Below are 20,331 nucleotides of genomic sequence, written 5' to 3'. Positions count from 1 at the left end.
TCTTACATCCACATCCCTGAACTCAGAGTGAGACTGTAAAGGTCACACAGCTGCCTGGATCTATATCCATCAGCTCCTCACAGGAGAGAGGAGATACACGCCCAGTAGCGGCTGTAGGGATGCAGCCACTGCATTTCCTAGCAAATATTATTATTTAAAGAAAAGCAGCAGTAATAAACTATGTGTTGAAGATTAAAGTCTAGAAATTGAGACTGGGAATGCCAAGTGAAAGGGCACAGTAAGCTGTAAAACCTTGGGAATGTTTTTCTCACTTGTCTTTTAACATTAAACAGCTAAACTGCTTTTCTTTTGCCGGGTCTTCCAGGGGACTTGCACCCAAAGGCAGTAAAGGAGCCGAGTGCATGGAACCATCCTGGGATGAGCTGGGGTTGGTTTTGAGGGGCTGCAGACCCTTTCATTACAGACTCAGGTGGACAATGAAACATTAAATATGGAGCAAGGCTGGTGGCAGGTGGGAGATGGGTGCTCTGGGGTCGTGGGACCTGCAGAATTGGTGACACCAGGGCCGGGGTGAGGCGGGGAGGCTGCGGCTGCTCCAGCACGGGCTTAGTCACAGCACTGAGGTATGCACGGAATGAGTCTTCCCGGGGCTGTGTTATCCGCCTGTCATTAAAGCATCAGTGCTGGGGGTTTTTTTTGGGACTCACAGCTGCCGTCACCCCAGCAGCAAACGTACTGGGCCCGCTGGTGACTCAGCCCGGGAGGTGGGGGCTGCCTGGAGCAGATCCTGGGGGTTCCTGCCGCCCCAGCACCGGCTCCTGCTCCCCACGGAGCAGATAACACCGATAACGACGGCACACAAGGAGCCCTAGTTTTAGTGCCTGCTCAAATTCCCATCAGGAGGGGCCTGTGAAACCTAAACCACCTCCTTGGGAGAAAACACCATGCTGGAGCAGCTGCTTTTGGGCTGTGGTTAAAGAAACCTCAGGCTGCCATCCTGGTGAGAAGGGAAAGGGGGAAAATCCAGACCACGTGGTGATGATGCCCCATAGTGATCTCTGGCCTTCCAGGAAAAGCCAGCATGGATTTATTAGTGGCTGTGGAGAAAGCACACACAGTGGCACAGGCAAAGCAGACACAGCCCTCCCTGTGACTGGAGCCGATGGACGGGGCTGGGAGTGAGCCCATCAGCAGCACCAGGCACACAAATTCCTGCAGCCCTCAGCCCACTGGGCCTCTTCCCACCCGGCTGCTCCCCAGGGAGGTGAACACACTTCCACAGGGGAACCACGGCCAGGCCTCTCATCCCACATTCTGTGTGTTGTCACACCTGGCAGCACCGGGTCAGGACCACGTGGGAGCCCAACAAGGAGTAGAAAAGCCTGGGGAACACAGAGATGGGGTCAAGCAGCACTCAGAGCACACAGGTGTCCAGCATTTGGGGTCTCACAGAGTGGGAGCTGTTGGACAGTGGCTGCCCCACTGCAGACTCTCCATGGCCACAAGCAAGGATCACCCTTTGCTCCAGGGAATGCACCCTGGCATCTCCTGAGCTCTCTGTACAATCACCAGCATCTCGTTTCTTTTGCAAAGCCTGCCTGGAAAGTCGACGTTTTATGAGCCAGGCGCCAGCACTCCCCAATGGGAGCGAAATGGGAATGGATGGGAGCTCAGAGCACCTCATGCAGTGCTGGAGGGGCAGGCACTGCAGAGCACCCTCCAGGCCGAGCTCCCAGGCGATGTCTGGGGTCCCTGGGAGGGGCCAGCCCCCAGCTCAGCTGCCCAGGAGGCAGGCGGGGATGTGCAGACTGGGATAGGGAGGGAGCAGCGAGTGCCCTGGGGAGGCTGAGCTGAGGGATGTCAGTGCCAGCCCTCGCTCCCAGGCCGGCCACAGAGCCCCAGGCTGCCAGAGAGGGGTCGGGGCAGGACACCGAGCGTCCCCGGCCACGCAGGGCACGGCTCACGAGGCTGCTCAGCCCCTGACTCAGCGGGTGAGCACAGGGTGAAACTCACCCCACCCTCCCGAGACAAACCAGCACCCTGGCACCCCTCTGTGCCCGGCCTCTGGCTGAGGGAGTGCCAAAACACAGCCCATGCCATGGGGTCCCTGCACCACACAGCATCCCTGCATCCCTCTGCCTAACGAGGGGCCAGTCAATGCAATACAGGGACCCCAAATGCAGCAAACACAAACAGCAGAGCTGCTCCTCCTGAGCCTGTAGAGCCCACGGTCACCCGCAGTCTATCAGAGGGAAAACTGGCCTTGGGGGACAGCACTTTCCTGCGTGAGGCACCTGGGTGGCCAGGAGCAGGCAGGGATCCTGGCACGCAGGGCAGGGCACAGGGATTGCCCCGGTGGTGACTCAGCTTGTGGCAACTGTGGAGCTCCCCACATCCCAACACACCCAGGCTGTGGAAACACTTCCCATTGCACTCACTGGCCCCATGGAGCAGAGCACCCCGTGGATTTGGAAAGGGTCACACACCTTCATGGCCACACCCTGGCAGCCCCTCAGCCAAAACCTCCTGCCCAGGGAGCTTGGCTTGGAATAAGCTGCCCTTCTGCTCCTTGTGCCGCTGGAAAGCGAACAAACCCCTGCCGTGCTCGCCATCCCTGTGGAGCTGTGACATTCCTGCCTCCTCAGCGGGGCCTCCGCTGACCCACATTCGGCCACTGAAGCCCCACGTGGTGACCCAAGCTCGGGTTTTGTTCTGGCCATTAAGGAGCCGCAGCCCGAGCGCCTGCTCGGGCATCTCTGCTCAGCACTGTCACCTCGCATCGAGCGCCAGGCGGCCGATGGCCCCGCGCTGGGATTTATCCCCAGAAGATCATTCTCTGCCTCCCCTGGGTCCCTGCTGCCGTCAGGAGCAGAGGAGGGGAAGGCAGCAGCCCAAACCAGCCCCTCCAAGGCTCCCTCCGGCTGGGCTGTGGCTGCTGCCGGGACGCTCTGCAGCTCCACCACCCTGGATGCAGCTGTTGCTCCCAAAAGCAGGAGGTCCCAGGACCTGGGCTTTTTGCCTCACACTGGAACCTGTTTTTTATGGTGCAGGCAGTCAAAGGCAGGGAAGAGTAAACTCTGGCATAGCCATGAAAACTGGAGGGGATGGATGGATGGATGGATGGATGGATGGATGGATGGATGGATGGATGGATGGATGGATGGATGGATGGAGGCTGTGGAAGGCAGCCACCTGCTCCCCTCTCAGCAGGCCTGCGTGACCCTGAGCACACCCCGAGCCAGAGCAGGGGAACACCCTTGATTAAGATAATAGCCCTAATGAGCAGCTAATGGCCCTTGGTCAGGCGCACCCTTCGGGAATGCGCCCGGGACCCACCGCGCCGTGCTCAGCCCAGCACAGCCAGCGGGCATCGGCCAGCCTGGGCTGGGGAAGGGGGGTTCACACAATCGCGGAATATCCCGACCCACAAAGACCACAGTCCAGGTCCTGACCTTTCCAAAGCCACCGCCCCCAAAGGCACCGCGGGGTGTCACCGGTCACCACTCCAAGTGTCTTGTCCCTGTACAGTCTTCAGAACTTTCCCAAGAGATGCACAGTTCCTGTGGGAAGGGGGAAAACCTGTCCACAACACGATGTGTGCCTTAGAGGAGAGCTGCTGCTGCCCCACAGCCCTGGGCTGTACGGGTGGGAGCTCAGGCTGCCCCCCATGCCAGGGCAGAGAGTGAGCAGCTGTCCCAGAAAGCACCCAGTGCCTGACACCTCCCCGTGCTCAGGAGCAAACCCTCACAGTCCCACCTGCCCCTCAAACAGCCACCCTGGACAAAACAGCTCTTGGCAGGAGGGAGCATGGCAGGACACCACCCACAGCGTCCCCAGCCACCCACCGAGCTCCCCCAGCTCCCCTGAGTGAACCCCTCGCCAGAGCTGAGCATGGGAAGGAGCTGACGTTCCCCTTTGCGATCCCAGCTTGGTTCCCTGCTGTGTCCCTGGGTCAAAGGCCTCCCAGGTTTCCCTCTTTGCATCCTCTGTCCCACACCAAACAGACATAAAGTTCCCGGGAGGGTGAAGGTTAAAAGCACAAGTTGCACCAGCATTAAAAACACCTTTGCAGTTGGGTGAGTAGTTAAAAACTGCCCAGGATGAGCAACTGGAGCTGTGCAAGAGCCTTTTTCTCATTCAGTGGTGGTGAGGGGGAATGAGGGGTTTAGATGCTTACGGAGGGAATCCCACAGGCTGCCACTCAAAACCCATCCTCGTTTCTCCCTACGCTGCCCGTGGCCAATAAACACCAGCCCAGGCTTGCCCTGGCAGGGCTTGGAGCCCCCAGCCCAGGGAGCCCAGCTCCAGGGGACACCCCAGGGCTCAGCTGTCTCCCAGCTCCTCACAGACTTGCGATCACCCGGGGGTTCGTCTCTGCCCCTGAGATGGTGCAGCTCCAAGGAAGGCAGCAGAACCGATGCAACACGGAGGCAAAGCAAACCTTGAGCTTGGAGAGCCAAAACCCTCACATTTTCATTTTTTGGCCTTTTGAGGTTTTCTTAATTTGTCTATTTTTGTTCCTCGCCCACCTCCGCGCTGAGTGTGACGCGAGCCCTCGCTGGAGAGGCAGGGTTTTAAGGGAGAGCTCTGGCTGTTATAAAGCAGCGAGGTTCTTGGAAAAACAGCCTCTGGAGCAATAAACAGATTTGGAGCTGAGGGCTGTGAGGGACGGCTCCATCTGGGCTGCTGAGTCATGAAACCTGCCCGAGTGAGATACCAGCCAAGGGCTCGGGCTGGGGGAAGCTTCCTATGAAGGATTTGGGCTATTTCAGTCAGAGCGTGCGACAACAAAACCAGAAAGCGAACAAAAGAGGGCTGGGGTGGCCACGCTTCGCTCCAGCAGCCGCGGGGTTAAGGCAGAGGCTGCCCTCCTCCTCCTCCTCCTCCTCCTCCTCCTCCCACCTCCTCCTCCTCTGCCAGTGCCAGCCTTGTCCCGTCCCTGCCATGCTGGTGAGGTGCTGGGAGCAGAGCCTTCACCTTAACCCCACAGTTTGCAGCCAAAGACAAACTCTCCCCTTTGCTGTGTGCATCCCCTAACCCATGGCATCCCTCCTTGGGCATCCCAGCCCACGCCAGCTCTCCACAGGGACCTGAGCCCACCCTGCCCTGGGCAAGACCCCAGGGTGGTGTCACAAGAAGCCCTGGGAGCCTGGGGACCAGCCAGACATTCCTTCTCTGTGCTCCCAGTGTGGGGAGCTGTGGCTTGGGATGTCCTGAGTCACAAAAACCACGTTTCTCTCTCTTGGGATGGCCCCTTCCCCAGTGAGCACACACCGAGCCGAGGGACACCCCCAAGGGACCCCATCTTGTCCCCACACACGCCAGCAGGGTCCCCACTGGGACAGGGCATGTCCCACCCCAAACAAGGGATGTCCTGGGCCCTGCCACATCCCCACACACTGTCCTGTCCTCACTGGGGTCCTGTCACACCCCACACACTGTCCTGTCCTCACTGGGGCCCTGTCACACCCCACACACTGTCCTGTCCTGTCCTCACTGGGGCCCTGCCGCACCCCTGTCCCCACGGGATCACCTGTCCCAGCCATGTCCCTTCACTCACATCGACACATCCCATCCCCACAGGGCACCTGCCATGTCCCCACAGGGACCCCATCATGTCCCCACTGAAACCCTCGCTAACTTCCATCCCCACAGGGGCCCCCACACGGAGTCCCATGCCCCCCGGGACCCTGCTGTGCCCCACAGAATGCCCCACTTTTCCCCTTCCCCGTGTTTTCTCCACAGGGACGCTCAGTTGTCCCCATCCCCACGGCGACTCCCGCATGTCCCCACACACGGTCCTATCCCCACAGCGACCCCGCCATGTGCCCACTGGGATCCCACTTGTTCCCATCCCCACAGAGCCAGGGCTGTCCCCACAGAGCCCGGGCTGTCCCCACAGGGCCCCCTTATCCCCACAGCAGCTCCCGCTCCCACAGGCAGCGCGGGCCTGGCGGCGGCGGCGCCTTTAAGCGGGGCCGGTCTCCCGGAGCCCCCGCCCGGGGGCCGGGCCGGGCCGCCCCCCGTAGCCTGGTAACGGCGGCTCTGCGGGCGGGGGTGGCCCCGGCAGCCGCGGTCAGGTGGCACCGCCGAGACGGAGCCGACCGAGCACGATAAAAGTCCCGGGCCGCCGCCGTCACGGCCGCGAGGGAGCGCGGAGCCGCCGCCCGGGAGCCATGGTAGGGACGGGCAGGGCCGGGCGGGGGGAACCGGGGCGCTCGGGCTGGGGGGGCCCCGCCGATCCCCGCTGTGCTTGCCGCTCCCAGCCCGCCCCGTTCGCGTACGGTGCCCTCCGGAGGGGCCCCCGGCGGACGGGACGGGCCGCGGGGAGGTTGCGATCCCCGGCGGGCTCAGGGTGCCGGGGCTGTGCCGTGGGACAGCGGCTCCGTGCCCGGCGGATGCGGCTCCGCTGCGGGACAGGGCAGCGGCGGCGCTGCCGGGGGTGCCCGGAGGAGCGCGCAAAGAACGCGGTGGCCGCTGCTCAAAGCCCGGCTGAGCCCGGCGGGAGAGCGGGGGGCACCTCCGAGCTGCACCAGAGCAGCCACGGGCACAGCTCAGGGGGTTCTTCGACGTGGAGACAGCCCCACCACGGGCTGTGCTGTAACAGGGTTCCATCCCTGAATCCTGCCGTCGGCACCCATTCCTGGCTCAGCACCCATCTCTGGCTCCTGCCCTCGACACCCCCAGGTCAGCGCTCTTCCCTGGATCCTGCCCTTGCGTCCCTGCTGTGGGCACCCATCCTTGGGTCCTGCCCTTGCAGCCCTCCCAGGCTCCTGCCATCAGCCTGCTGGAGTGGAGCACCCATCCGTGGCTCCTGCCCTCCACACCCCAGCTCAGCACCCATCTCTGGCTCCTGCCCTCCACACCCCAGCTCAGCACCCATCCGTGGCTCCTGCCCTCCACACCCCCACTCCCAGGGCACCCTGGTGCCCCAGACCCCGGCGGGTCCTGCAGCTGCCCGGCCTCACAGCCAGCCCGGTGGCGTGCACGGCCCTTGACTCAGCTCCGGAGCAGCTGCTTTGAGCAACACCAGTAATCAATGAGTGGCATTTGGCTGTAGGGAGATGGGGCAGGATTATAACCTGTTCGACTGGGCAGCAAATGAGCCTTTTATTCAGGAGGTTTGAGTGCTGGCAGATGCCCTAATATCATGTTGCAAGTTCAGTTTATCCCTGGTGCCCCTGCCTCAGGAATGGTGGAGGATTAGCGCTGACAAAACACTGTTTTCCCTTATGATACACCGGATCAGCTGCCCCTGCTCTGGCAGGGAGTGGATTCCTCCCCCAGGCCTCGCTGTAAACCTTGGTGTTTGCTGTGTTCCCGGTGGCTGGGACGGGCTCTGTGGCGCTCTGGTTCCCAAGGAATGAGAAGGAAGGATCCCTGATTTGGGGGAACACGTGCTGTTCCCCGCTGGCAGAGAGATCTGATGCCACGACTTGGCTGACGTGACCCTGGTGAACGTCAGGGGAGCAGTAATGCAGCAGGTTTTCATCGATTTATGCCTGGAAGGTGTGAATGTGCAGCTCTGCCTGTCCTTCCTGCCCCCAAGGGCTCACCTGGGTCCTGGACAGGCACACAGACATCCCGGTTTCCTCCAGGAACAAAGGTGAAATCCCAGGGATTTCATCCGAGCCCTTGCTGTGCTGTGGGGTCTGCTTAGGCAGTGGCACTGCTTCGTCTTTGGTCAGGGCAAGATGGAAATTTGCACAGCTTAATTCAATACCTGATCCCAGCTGGAATCTCGGAGCTGGAAAGCCGGAGAGCTCATGCTGCTCTAGTGCTAGAAACGTGTAGGGTGTGGGGGGAAATCTGCTGCCTGAGCCAGGCTCCATGGGAGGGAGGGAGGAAAGGGATGCAGAGCCGGCACTAAAAAGTCTCAGGTCTCAGCTCTGGGAGCCAGAACCAGCTTTGTCCCAGGGAACCAACCACCTGCACGCCTGGGCATGCAGGAAGAGCCTGGGAATGAGGAGTGGGGAAAAGGCACCTGGGCAGGGCAGTGGGGCCTGGGGGCACCACACGCTGACCCCACTAGAGCCAGCTTCTAAAGGGTGTTCACCTGAGAAGCCTTCCAAGCTTCCTGCCACCACTGCAGGACTTTCATTCCAGGGTGGTTTTCCCTGGAAGGGAGGGGTAACACCTCAAACCAGGCACGGGAGCTTCTCCCAGCCCCTCCTCTCCAGGTGCACAACCCTCAGCACACACACCCCCTGTTTATCACTTGGAAAAGGACGCTCTGAGCAGCCATAACATGAGGGGAACATCTAGCAGAGAGGGCTCTGGGATTTGGAAATAGCTGAGGAATCTCTGAACAGGAGCCCCAGCTCCCTGGATGCTTGGGAATAAAGCCAGGAACTGGGAGGCAAAGGCACTGCCCACCCTTCCCGGGGTGCCTGTAGAGCAGGCAGCGCGTGGGCTCTGCTCACACAGCTACTCCCCTGCTTTAAAAATAGTATAAAAACATCATAATTGGGCAGGTTTGGGGTTCCCAGCAGGAAGGATCAACAGGTGCTGCCACAGTCACCCCAAGGCCAGGTGGGTCACGGTTCCCAGGCTAATGTGAATTAATTCTCATTTATTTTCACCATCCCACCCGGCAGTTTGTGTGTGTGGGGAGGTGCAGCTCCCTCCCTTCGGGGGCAGGAGTTCTTCATGGAGGAAGTGTGAATTTGCACAGCATCCCTGAAAAAGGGAATTCCCCCAGCCTGGAGCAGCCAGAGTGGTCTCCTGGGAGCCAAGGGGCGCTGGCCCGGTGCTGCTCACTGGGGAAGCTTCACATGTAAACTTCATTTTCCCCTAACTGATTAAAATTGGTCTCTCCTCCTGTTACCCTGCACAACCCCACGGATGTGCTCAGAGGTGACCTCATTCCTTACAGCTGCTGCAGGCACGTCCTGCTGCTCCCACCCTTGTCCAGCCAGCCCCTGCCCAGCCTTGGGAAGCGTGGGGAAAGCGTGGGCAGCCCCTGCCTGCTGGGAATTCCTCCAGAGGGGAATGTGTCACCATCGTGTTCTTCAGGATGCCAGCTTTGAGACCCTCTGAGAAGCCAGGCAGCTGAGAGCATGCACCAGTTGGCACTGCCCCTGGAAAAGGCCTGGCTGAGGCCAGCATGGAGGCACCAGACCATTTCCAGGACACGTTGCAGTGAATTTGCAGCTGCCTTCAATTTTATGGGCTCTGGGGTGGGCTGGGGCAGAGCCCCACAGGCAGCAGGCACAGCCCTGGGCCCGGAGGGGTCACACACCAGCAAACACACCAGGTCCCTGTGTTTTGTTCTGCTAACAGGGAAGAGATTGTGTCCCTCCTGTCAGCTGTGACTGCGCAGGGCACGGCTCTGGAAAAAACAAGGCTCCATCTTGCAGCACCCTGGCAGCCGGAGCCAGCCGTGGGTCTGCTCCCTGAATGTGCCCCTCTGCTCTCCATCCACATCCCCCGGGGTCACACTTGGACACAGGGAGCAGGGGATGGAGCTTTCCTAAACTCCACCTGCAATCCAGATGCCATCAGCTGGCGCTGGAAAAATCTGTGGTGCTCCAGAAGAGGCGGTATCTCCACTCGGGGCTGGAAAACAGCCCTCAGTGCTCAGCCGAGTGGGGAACCGATGCTGCACACAACTGTTGGATCCTGTCTGTGCCTCCTCAGAGCTCGGTTCTGGCTTTTAAAGCATTTCATGCACCTACCAGGAGTTTTTAAGCAGGATTCAGGTGGCTCCGTGCTGGGGGAGCCCCGTGCCCCCACTGCGCTCTCCCAGTGAGCAGCACACAGAGCGTGGCGTGCAGAGCCCGTGGCTCTGAAAGCACAGACGTGGCGTTTAAAAGAAAGATGGTTTGTTTTCCTTGCATCAAATCCTCTCGCTGCTTGCCGAGGGAGGCTTGTCCTCAGAGCAGAGCAAGGATTTATAAATACCAGCGCGCTCCAGGTTGCGCCCGCTGCCCGTCTCGCTCCGTGCCAGTGGCCGGGAGCTCTCCCTGTGGCCAGAGGTTTGGCTGGCAGGATCCAGCTAGAGAGGGAGCAGTGCCTGCTCCCACTGTGGAGGGGGTGGCTGCATGGCAGGATCACAGTGGGGCAGGGATCACAGGGTGACAGGGAGCTGAGCGTGGCCGTGGGCAGCTCTGCTGTCACAGGAGTTGGTGCCAGTGGGAATCAAGAGGCAGCCGAGCCTGGCAGCCTGGGACCCTGCCCATGGGGCCATCCTCAGATGGATCCTTGCAAAATCCTCACCTCCCATTTTTCCTGCTGGGAGAATGGCCATCAGGGAGCGAGCCTTTGGCTGGCAGAACACTCGGACACTGCTCAGTTGGGCACCCTGGGCTGGATTAGGGTCACCCCCCCTCAGCCTGGTGCCAGCCTGAGGCTCAGTGCTGCCGTGTGGGATCAGAGCCTGGCTGTGGGGCGAGGGCAGCTCATCCTCATCCTCACCACAGGCAGGAGGCAGCGGGTGAGCCTTGCCCAGCCCTGGCCTCATGCAGAGCACTGGGCACCGTAGTGGTGCCAGTGGGAGGGACACGGGCAGTGACACAGGAGTGGCAGCTGTCACCCCTCTGAAGGCAGCAGCTGGGACAGGCTCCTGAGGGATTGCCTGCAGCCCGGGGAGCTGCCTCAGTGCTGGGAGCAGCCTGGATTCCAGGCACAGGGGGAGGCAGGAACTAAACTGCTTGATCTGGGGTCATTGAGCTTCCCAGGAGAGCCCCAGACTGTTTGCAGGGTGTCTTGTTGTGCGTTTTGGGCACGATTCCCCTTTTTGTGGATCCTCTGGGAAGTTCCTGGTGTGTTCTGGCAAGCGTGGGGACCCGGCTGTGCTGGGAGCTGCACAAGCAGCCAGGCCTGCTCAGAGCTCCGGGCAGACAGATTATTATCTTGATTTAACATCTGACAGCTCCCATCCTGCTCGGAGAGGCCAGCACAGGCTGCCAGCAGAATCATTCTGGGGTTGGTTGTAGCATCCTGTGGCTCGGCCCAGATCACCCCCACTGCTCTCCTTCCTTCCTTCCCATTCCAAACCCGAACCACTCAACCTTTCCATCGTGAGGACTCACGCGAGAGGAGCCTGAAATGGCTCTGGGAGCACAACCAAAGGCAGGAGAGCCCCAGCAGAGCAAAGGGCTGCAGGAGAGCTGGCAAGAGGAACCGGCGGCTCCCACACATCCTCTCCCCTCCCAGCTCTGCTTTGGGCTCCCTTGGACTCAGCACAAGCAAGCCCTGACCCAAGAATGGCTGCAGTTTGTGCTCTCTGCTGAAATTTATTTGAAATGCCACTCTCCAGGACCATTTCTGAAGCAATTTGCTGTTCAGCCTGGCTGGGAAGAGCCCTGAGCAGGCTCGTTCATTCAGTGCCTGTGATATTGACTCTTCTCTTTACTGCAGGATTAGAGAGCATTTGTCATCTCCAAAATGAATAACTTTTCCTCTCCTGGGAGGGGGGAGAAGCCTTGCCTCGGTACTGACATTTTGCACACCCAGCCCACAAACCTGCTTCGAATCCCAGATGATGATCTGGGAATTAAACCCGGGGCTTTGGTGTCTCTGCTCCATGAGCAGAGCAGGGCCCACTGTGCACTAAACCCACAGTCCAGAGGGAGAGAGGCCTGGGGCAGCTCTCACCTGGCCAGGTACCAGCCCTATGCTTGTGTTACTGCCACACAACCCGACAGAAACTCAGGTCCCTCAGGGACAAGCCACAGCCTCTGCACTCAAGACAGAGGAGCTGTGTTAAAAAACAAACAAACAAAAAAACCCTTAAAAATCAGAGCAAACCACCCAGCAGCAGCAGAATAAGAAGGCAGAAGCTCAGACTTGCCAACTCATTGTCTAGAGCCCAACCAGTTCTCCCTCCTGTCCTGAAGATCACAGTATTTAACTCACAAACTCACCCTGTTTGTCATTTGAGCTTCCAGAGGTGTTTTCAAGTCTTTCTCAGGAGGTCCAGGAACCAGCAGTGCGTTCCCATGGGAATTTCAGTCTTTGTTAACAGGACTGCGTTCCCAGGAATGAAAGCAAGAGAAACAAACTCCAGCTGTTGCAAGATTTGGAAGAGCAGAGCCACAAGCGTTGCCGGCAGCAACCTTTCCAAGGGGCTGCACCACCAAAACACCAACCACGGCATCGGGATTGCTGCATTGCTTTGGAAATCCTCTTACCTAGAAAGGAGCTGCTCAGGGCCAGGAGATGCAGCCCATGTGGGTTACAGCCAGCCTTCCATGGGAGCAGCTACCCTGGGCGAGGCACCTGCTCCTCCTCCTGAGACAGGGGAGCCACGAAGCTCAGCCTGGAGGTACAGCAGGACCCACCTGAGAGCTGCGGGGAGCCAGTGGGTGCAGGATGAGATCCAGGCTGGATGGGTGCTGGAGAAGTGTCCCCTCGCTATAAACCTGAGGATGGTGCTGGCCAGGAGTGCTGGGAAAGGACCTGGAGGCTTTGAAAAGCAGAGTGTTCTCCAGGCTGTAATTAGCCACTGGCTTCCCCCACCCCTGATTATGCAGAGGAGGGAAATAGTAGAACCCACCAGTCTGCCAGGGAGGGAGGAGGCCGCTCCAGTCCTGCCCCCCCGGCACCCCAAGGACCCCCTGGCACCCCAGGGTCCCACTGCCACCCTGGTGTCCCAGCCCTCCCCATGGGAGTCTGGGCTCTGTGCATGGGCAAGACCAAGGCACAGTCTGGAAAAGGATTTACTGTGGGTCGGGGCTGCTACAGGATTAATTACTTCATTAACTGGAGTCAGCTCACAAAAAGGAGGATGTGATGGCAGGGACACCTGGTTGCTACCGGCCCACTGCCAGCCAGTCTTCTCCCGAAGGACCATCTGAACCCTCGTGGAATGTCAGCCCTTTGCAGGAAGCCCCAGTGACATCCCAGCTCCTTTGGAAGGCATGAAGGCACTTCCAGGGCTCTTTAGGGACCGTTCTGGATCCAGCCCTAGGACAGGCTCCAGCACCCCGGCTTTGGGCTGCTGTGACTCCCCAGCCCACACCAGCACTCAGAAACCCCAGCCAAGGAGCAGTGGGAGAAGAGGTGGGGTTTTTATTTCACATGGGGCGGTGTGCCCTGGCTGTACCTGGCGGTGCAGAGGCTGAAGGCGCAGCCGGTGCCCCTCCCTGTGCCCTGCCAGGAGCCTCTTGTGCCATCGGCCTTCCCAGGCACAGCCACGCCAGCCTCTGTGCGTGCTTTGTTCCATCTTCAGCAATTTTCTTTTTTTTCTGCCCTCAGCAAGGGCTGGGAAGAGGCTTTTCATTGCCGTTCCCTTTCTCTGCCCCAGCACAATGACGGGAATGGCTGCGTGAAGAGCAGCAGTGTTGGATTACAGCGGGGAGCGGTGGGGTAACGCGGCTGTGCCGGGACAGGCAAAGGGACTTGCACGGGAGCGAAACGGGACTCTGGGCCGGGCAGGGGGGACGCAGGGGTGCAGCCCTGGGCACAGATGAAGCCTCACACCCGCGAGCCTGGGGGAGCTCCCGATCTCAGCCGAAAGCAGACGAGGCCCGTTCCATCCCCGGCTCCCCGCACGGCGGCAGCTGCCGGGGCTCTGTCACATGCCCGAGGCAGCGCCGTGCCATCCCCGCCAGCTCCCGTTGCCAGCGCTGCACGGCAGGGACGGCAGGGACGGCATCCAGCGCTGCCCATCACAGCAGCCTTAGCTCTCACTTCGGTAATGAGCTGCTCTCCAAAATATTCCGTGCTTCTGGCTGAGAGCTGCTCTGGATCGAGCTGTGGGAGCTGTGTCGGCCACTCCGAGCCCCGGGGATGTCGGTGGTACTGGGTTGGACGGAGCAGCTGTGGCTGCCCCTGGATCCCTGGAGGTGTCCAAGGCCAGGCTGGACAGGGCTTGGAGCAGCCTGGGACAGGGGAAGGTGTCCCTGGGATGGGATGGGATGGGATGGGATGGGATGGGATGGGATGGGATGGGATGGGATGGGATGGGATGGGATGGGATGGGATGGGATGGGATGAGCAGGTGTTTACCGCTGGCGTGGCAGCCCATGTTTGCAGAGCGAGCCCAGCCTGTCACATGCAAATCCCTGGATAAGTTCCTGCCTGCAAACAGGAACCACTTTATGGAAAGCAGCAGAGCCCTTCCCAAACTGCCTCAGGAGTGCTCTGGGGAGGCTCTGCCTTGCTCAGAGCTGGTTTGGGGCGGGTGCTGCTCTCGCTCTGCCAGGGTCCAGCAGCGTTTCCCAGGTGATTCGCCTCCACTCTGGGGGCTGGTGGGAAAAGAAGGGCACCTTGGCCCCATCCTCAGCTTTTTGGGAGTAGGGTGCTGTGGCTCTGGCATCAGCTCTGCTGCTTCCCACTCACAGGGACAGGGAACAGGGGGTCCTCAGAGGGTGGCTTTGGGCACTATCAGAAGGACACAGACCTGCCCCAGCTCTCTGGGCCTGGGTGGATGCTAAAGGAGACATCAAAGCAAATTAATTACTTAAATGACTTAATTTTTTTTGAGCCATGACTTCTGTGCCAGCCTGAGATTCCTCTGGGCTCACCGGGACTTTGAGTGCTGTGTTGGCAGGAATTGGTGACATTACGGTGTTGGCAGCAAGTGCCACCCCGAGTCTCTCTGTGGGGAAGCCGTGGTCTTCCATCCCAGTTCTTGGACACCCACCTAATGAGAGTCCAGCCAGATCCCAATAAAATCCATGCTCTTTTCTTTCCCCAGCTCATCGTTGGACACACTCTATGAGCCATCCCAGCCCCAGCAGCCCAGAGCACCCGGGTGCCACTCCGTGATTTACAGCAGGACTTTGTTACCAAGCGTAAGTGCCCAAATCCTTTGCATTGTCAGCAAGAGCTGTTTGAGAGTAGGGATTTCCCCTGCTCAAAGAATTTTATTCCTTTGAAAAATACACACCTTTCCTTGCTGCTCCAGCTGGGTGACTGCAGTTTGGGGAAGCTGAGCACTCATAGCTGCAGCAAAAACTTTGTTGGGGCAGGAACTTCTGCAGCTTTGGGTCCACAGCTTCAGGAGCAGCCAGCAGGGAAGGGCCACGGAAGAGGCCACGTTATGCTCATTAAGTTTCTGTACCACAGAGCCAAAAATCCACTGGCAGCACCACCAGCCACTGCTGGGACCTGCTGGTGCTTCCCAGAGCGTGACATGAGGGCAGACAGCTGAGGGCTGGGGGAGCCACAGCCCTTTAAAGGACCCTCTTAACACAATTAAGAATTGCTGGAGGGACAGATCCCTCTCCCCAAGGCCCTGAGCATCCCCCAAGTCCCCTCAGCTCTGCCAGTGCCACCAGGGTGGGCTCAGAGGTGCCTGGGCAGGGACTGGAGCCTTTCCCATGGCCCTTCCCCAAAGGGAGAATGCACAGACTGGCAAATTATTGATATTCCAGGGCTCATCCCCTTGCCTGCAGCTTCTCCCCTGGCTTTGGAGGTGCCCCAAAGGAGCAGGGGGAGTCAGAGCAGGGACCCTCCCAGGCCTCTGCAGCACGTGTCTCTGCCAAGCATTAGTCAGGCATTAAAGCAGGACAAGAGCCTCCCCTGTCCCGGCCTCTGCTCTGGGTTTTACTCTCAGCTTCTGACATAACCAGGTCACTCTTTCCACACTTCCCCTGCCTCCATGAGAGCCGATGACTGATGGGGATGGATGTGACTCACCGCCTTTCCTAATGAGCGACTTTCCTCTGTTTATGTGCTTTGGCGGGGCCTTTCCTACACCTAAAAAAGGAGAAGGGTGGCACTGGGGAGAGGGCAGCGTGCTGGAAATTGCTGGCATCTGCTGTTGCTCACCTTCCCTTTGAACTGTGGCCAGCTGTGAAGCTGCTGTGTTTAAGCATGGAAAAGGTGTAGCTCGTCTTCCACATGTTGGTCTGGGTGAGATGCTGTCAGGGCCCACAGGTAAACCCTTGGCGAGTAATTGGAGCTAATTAGGCTGAAAGAATTTTTTGTTGCTATCTGTCCAGGCAGTGCCTGGGGGACAGTGGTAATGAGCAGTGTGAAACCAGCCCCACATTCCTCACAGAGCTTTGCCAGGCCACAGCAGGGCGAGCTGGGCTTTCCTGCTCCCTCGCACAGACACAGCTCAGGGACAGCTCCCCGCTCACGTGGCCTCGCTTGTGTTTTGCAGTGACTTAGCAGTGGCAGCTCTCGCTGTCCTGCCACCACCAGGCCAGACAATCCCTCCCTTGGCTGAAGGTCCCGTTGGCTCTCTTCCCATAATGGAAGCCTGAGTGCCAAGATCCTCCATGACCTCCAGAAGCCACAACTCCCTGCCGAGAACTCTGATGGCTCCGCGAATGCTCTCCGAAGGCGCCCTGGGGGGCATCGCCCAGATCACCCCCTCACTGTACCTGAGCCGGGGCAGCGTCGCCTCCAACCGCCACCTGCTGCTGTCCCGGGGCATCACCTGCATCATCAACGCCACCATCGAGATCCCCAACTTCAACTGGCCCCAGTTTGAGTACGTGAAAGTGCCTTTGGCTGACATGCCCAACGCCCCCATCTCCCTCTACTTCGACAGCGTGGCCGACAAGATCCACAGCGTGGCGCGGAAGCACGGGGCCACGCTGGTGCACTGCGCCGCCGGCGTCAGCAGGTCGGCCACGCTCTGCATCGCCTTCCTCATGAAGTACCACAAGGTCTCCCTCTTCGAGGCCTACAACTGGGTCAAGTCACGGCGCCCCGTGATCCGGCCCAACGTGGGCTTCTGGAGGCAGCTGATAGACTACGAGAGGAAGCTCTTTGGGAAGACCACGGTTAAAATGGTACAGACACCCTATGGCATCATCCCAGACGTTTACGAGAGAGAGAGGAGACCCCTGATGCCTTACTGGGGAATTTAAAGGGACTGCAGACGGGAAGCACAACAGAAGGGACGCGCTGTTCCGAGTCGACCAGACTGGAGACGTTCCCTTCTCCTTCTACAGCCAACTTTGGTTCTTTAGCATACAGCAGAACCTCAACTCTCACCTCACTAACCTGCAAGGCCAACGATTCCCTTCGAAGCATTTTTCTCTATGGGGATTTCCCATCTGCATCTCTGATTTAGCAAGACCAGGTCTCATTATAAGTTTATTCCTTCCATAAAGCCTCCGTCTTTTTTTTCTTTTTTTAGTCAGTTTATTAGGATCCTCCAAGGAAGGGCCCAAGAGGCATTGGGCAGAGTTGATGACCCAAGTGCGCTTTGTGCCGCGGTAGTAGCCTGGATATTTTGTCATAGCTTGTTTGCTTCCTTGCAAAACCCTGTAGTGGCTCAGGAGCAGCACTAGCGAGGCCCTGCTCCACAGCAGCAGGTTTTCCAAGCACCAGGGAGGCAGGAATACAGGGGCTGTGGTGCTAGTGCTGATGTTTTCTTTAACATCCGTAGTGACTCTCAGTATATAGTGTTTGAGATCTTTAGTCAGCTCTTAATCATATTCAAAGTTAGGGAAAAAAAGGGAAAAAATAACCGGAAAAAAAAGTGAATCAGTCCGTGTCAGCCACGAGTAAAATAAAAATCAAGCAATTCAAATCAAATAAATATGAGATCCTTTTTCACTCATTCCATGCCAGGGCAATAGTCCTGGAACACGCTTCAACTACTGGAACATGCTGGTGTGTTTTGTGGGTGGAAAGTTGACAGATCTTGTCCAGACGTGGCTCAAGCCAGAAGCGAGAGGGCTGAAGCTGCTGGGCTGCCCAAGAGATGCTCAGGATGTGTGGTGGCCCCTGCTGGGGCTGGGCTGTGAGTGCCACATTCCAGCAGCCGGCCCAGCCCCTGGGGAGAGGCTGAATCCGCTGTTCCTCAGCTCCGGCTCTGCTCGGGCCCTGCCTTAGCCCATTCCTGCCTCTCTCCATCCCGTCCTCAAGGTTATGCTGCATTCCAGGGCTGCTCCTCTCTGTCCCCAGCGAGGGTGACAGAGGCCTGGCCTCGCTCGGAGCGTGCCAGGAGCGACTCCAGCCCCAGCCCTTCCCTGGGAGAAGCCTTCCCGTGGCTCCAGGGGCAGGGACTGGTTCCTTGGAGTGTGAGCCCTGGAGAGCCCCGCTCCTGAGAAGGCACCAGAGCTTCTGTTGCCTCTGGAGGAGGAGCAGGCAGATTGCTGCGATCACTGTCTGATTTAAATGAGATTCTATACTTGTAAAAAAAATAAAAAAAAAAATCAATAAAGATTAAACCAGAACATGTGTTGGTTTCCTGTTCCAAACGGCGCTAATGGAGCTCCAGCAGCAGCCTAAGGCCCAGCAGTAACTTTAAACAATTCTGGCTGAAGGATCTTCTCTCCTGCTTTTCCAGATGAGTTTGGCCCCACTGAAATAAAGGTGAGGTTTGCCATCAGCTGCTCCCAGCTCGGGTTCCATGGCTGGATCCCAGTTCCAGTGGCAGGCAGACACAGGAGACTCATGTCCCTGATTTATCAGGAGTTAAACTTCAGCCAGGGAAATGGTAAATGAGGAAGTAGAGAGTGAAAATCAAAATTAATCATTGGCCTGGAGACGTTCCAACACATGACATTTTTAAAGAGAAAAAAATGCTAAAAACTGAAATTGCTTACAAAATTAAACTGTACCTAAAAATGGGCAAAGTAAGGTTTAACAGCATTTTTGGTATAAAAAATGGAAGGTGAAAAATTCTCCCCTTTGAATTATTGTATAGACTTTATGCACACACTGCCCGAGGACTGAGGGGAGAGGGAGATGCTGATGTTCAGCCAAGAAGGCACCAAAGTCTGACTTTAAACACAAGGGAAAATTAGACCTATAAAAAATTAAATTGCCTAATAAAGCACCTGAGGAAACAAAGAATTCACCTGAAATCTCCATTCAGGGTTATATTACAGTGTTAGTGCTTGTGGAGATTTCACTGCAACAGCTCCTCTTGTATTCACTACAGCTAAAGATTTTACTCAAGTGTTTTCCCCCTCAAAATCCAGTTTTTTCTCCATTCTCAAATCCACAGAAACCAAAGAGAGAGCCCTGGTTTAGCTTGGGTTGCTCTGAGCACATCCACTGGCTTTGAGGGGAACAGCCCTTCTGCTCCCCACAGGCTTTTCCAAATGGTGTCTTAATTGTCTGAAAAATGTTTTATATCTTGCAATATTTGGTGAGACATCTTTCCCATCCCAGCCACAGAGCAGGTTTCACTTACATGATGATATAAATATTTCAGTTTCCCAGGCTGGTCAGATATGAAACAAGCTTTTTATTGAACACCAGGTTTGAATCTCAACACAGGATTTATAAATCATCGCAGGAATTAAGGGAGTAAACAAGGTACTAAAGTCAATTAATAACACTTATTCTCACTGGATTTGAAATATCAGCAGAAACTCCAGCACAAACCCAAACAGCTCCAACTAATAATCACAAAACCACTTCTGGAAGAAAAACAACATTTGCCCAGAGGGCAGAAGAAGAATCACAATAGAAAGAGAAGTTTTCTGGTCACTCTTCTTCATAAAATTATGACATTCCTATTTTAACACCGAGAGCTGGAATTAAATACAGGTGCAGAATTAAAAAGTAAATCCAAAGCAGCAGTTTGTACAATAGCAGCTTTTATTGGAAAGGCAGGTTTTGTTTCAAGTTTATGATTCCCAATGCAGCTGACAGGACTGGGAGCATTCCATGGGTTTCCATGAGCTCCTGCTCAGCCTGGGGCTGAACTTCACCCTCACTCCCACACCCTGCCAGGGATTTTGGGCAAGGAGCTGTTCCCACCAAACCCAGCGAGGAGAAGCTGCTGCCAGGGAGGAAAAGTCCTTGGGAGGGATGGGGAGTGCAGGGGGTGACAATCCCCAGGGCACAGGTGACCTCCGGAGGGCTGCAGGGACTCAGCCCAGCACGAGGAGGGAGGGGCAGGCAGGAGGCTGGAGCAGCCCCCAGCACCAGGAGAAGCTGCCACGGCACAGAAGCACCAGGAACACAACGGGGTTAAGCCATAAATACATTAAATAACCGAGCAAATAATTCCTCAGAACTCCAAATATACACAGAGACAGAAACCCCACTTTGCACAGGTCACTGCCAAGGCAGCCCGTTTTAGCTATCTACACATAGATTAAAAAAACCAAGAAAATCTCGTTTCTCTTCTCCAGTGAGAGAATCCATGCAGGAAAAGGAGTTACAGGTCTGCAATTGGACACAAGCAAGGGGAAGGCAGCGTGTCCAGGGGCCTGCAGTGGGGGAAGGTGGGCTGTGACAATCCTGTCACCTTGGATACAGCTTGGAAGGACACTGGGCTTTGGCTGGCAACAACATCTGAGAGGATGCTGAATGCTCCAGTGAGTCATTGGAATGACTGGGAGCTGCAGCTGATCCTCCTTGTGCAATGCCTTTATCGAGGGGATCTCCATGCAAACGTTCCCTGTGCTCCCACAGCTGATGGAGCAGAGCCCTTCCTGCTCCCCACAAAGACAGGGATGGTGCCTGCTGCTCTCCCTGCTGTGGGAAGAGGAGAGCAGC

General features: G+C 57.5%; 1 protein-coding gene across 1 annotated transcript; it reads left to right on the top strand.

Moving 5' to 3' along the window:
• Window positions 1-5,980: 5,980 nt before the first annotated feature.
• DUSP14 (dual specificity phosphatase 14) lies at window positions 5,981-17,417 on the top strand. The gene is made up of 3 exons (XM_058854588.1): window positions 5,981-6,140; window positions 14,606-14,702; window positions 16,019-17,417. Exon 3 carries the CDS (start codon window positions 16,137-16,139, stop codon window positions 16,731-16,733), a length of 597 nt encoding a protein of 198 aa, XP_058710571.1. The 5' UTR covers window positions 5,981-6,140; window positions 14,606-14,702; window positions 16,019-16,136; the 3' UTR covers window positions 16,734-17,417.
• The last annotated feature ends 2,914 nt before the right edge of the window (window positions 17,418-20,331 follow it).

The sequence above is a fragment of the Poecile atricapillus genome, chromosome 21 (genome assembly GCF_030490865.1).
Source record: "Poecile atricapillus isolate bPoeAtr1 chromosome 21, bPoeAtr1.hap1, whole genome shotgun sequence".
Taxonomy (NCBI): Eukaryota; Metazoa; Chordata; class Aves; order Passeriformes; family Paridae; genus Poecile; species Poecile atricapillus.
Note: the sequence above shows the minus strand (reverse complement) of the source record. Positions and strands in the feature narration are given on the sequence as shown.

Coding starts and splice junctions, on each gene's coding strand:
- DUSP14 (XM_058854588.1), top strand. CDS start 16,137: ATGACCTCCAGAAGCCACAACTCCCTGCCGAGAACTCTGATGGCTCCG.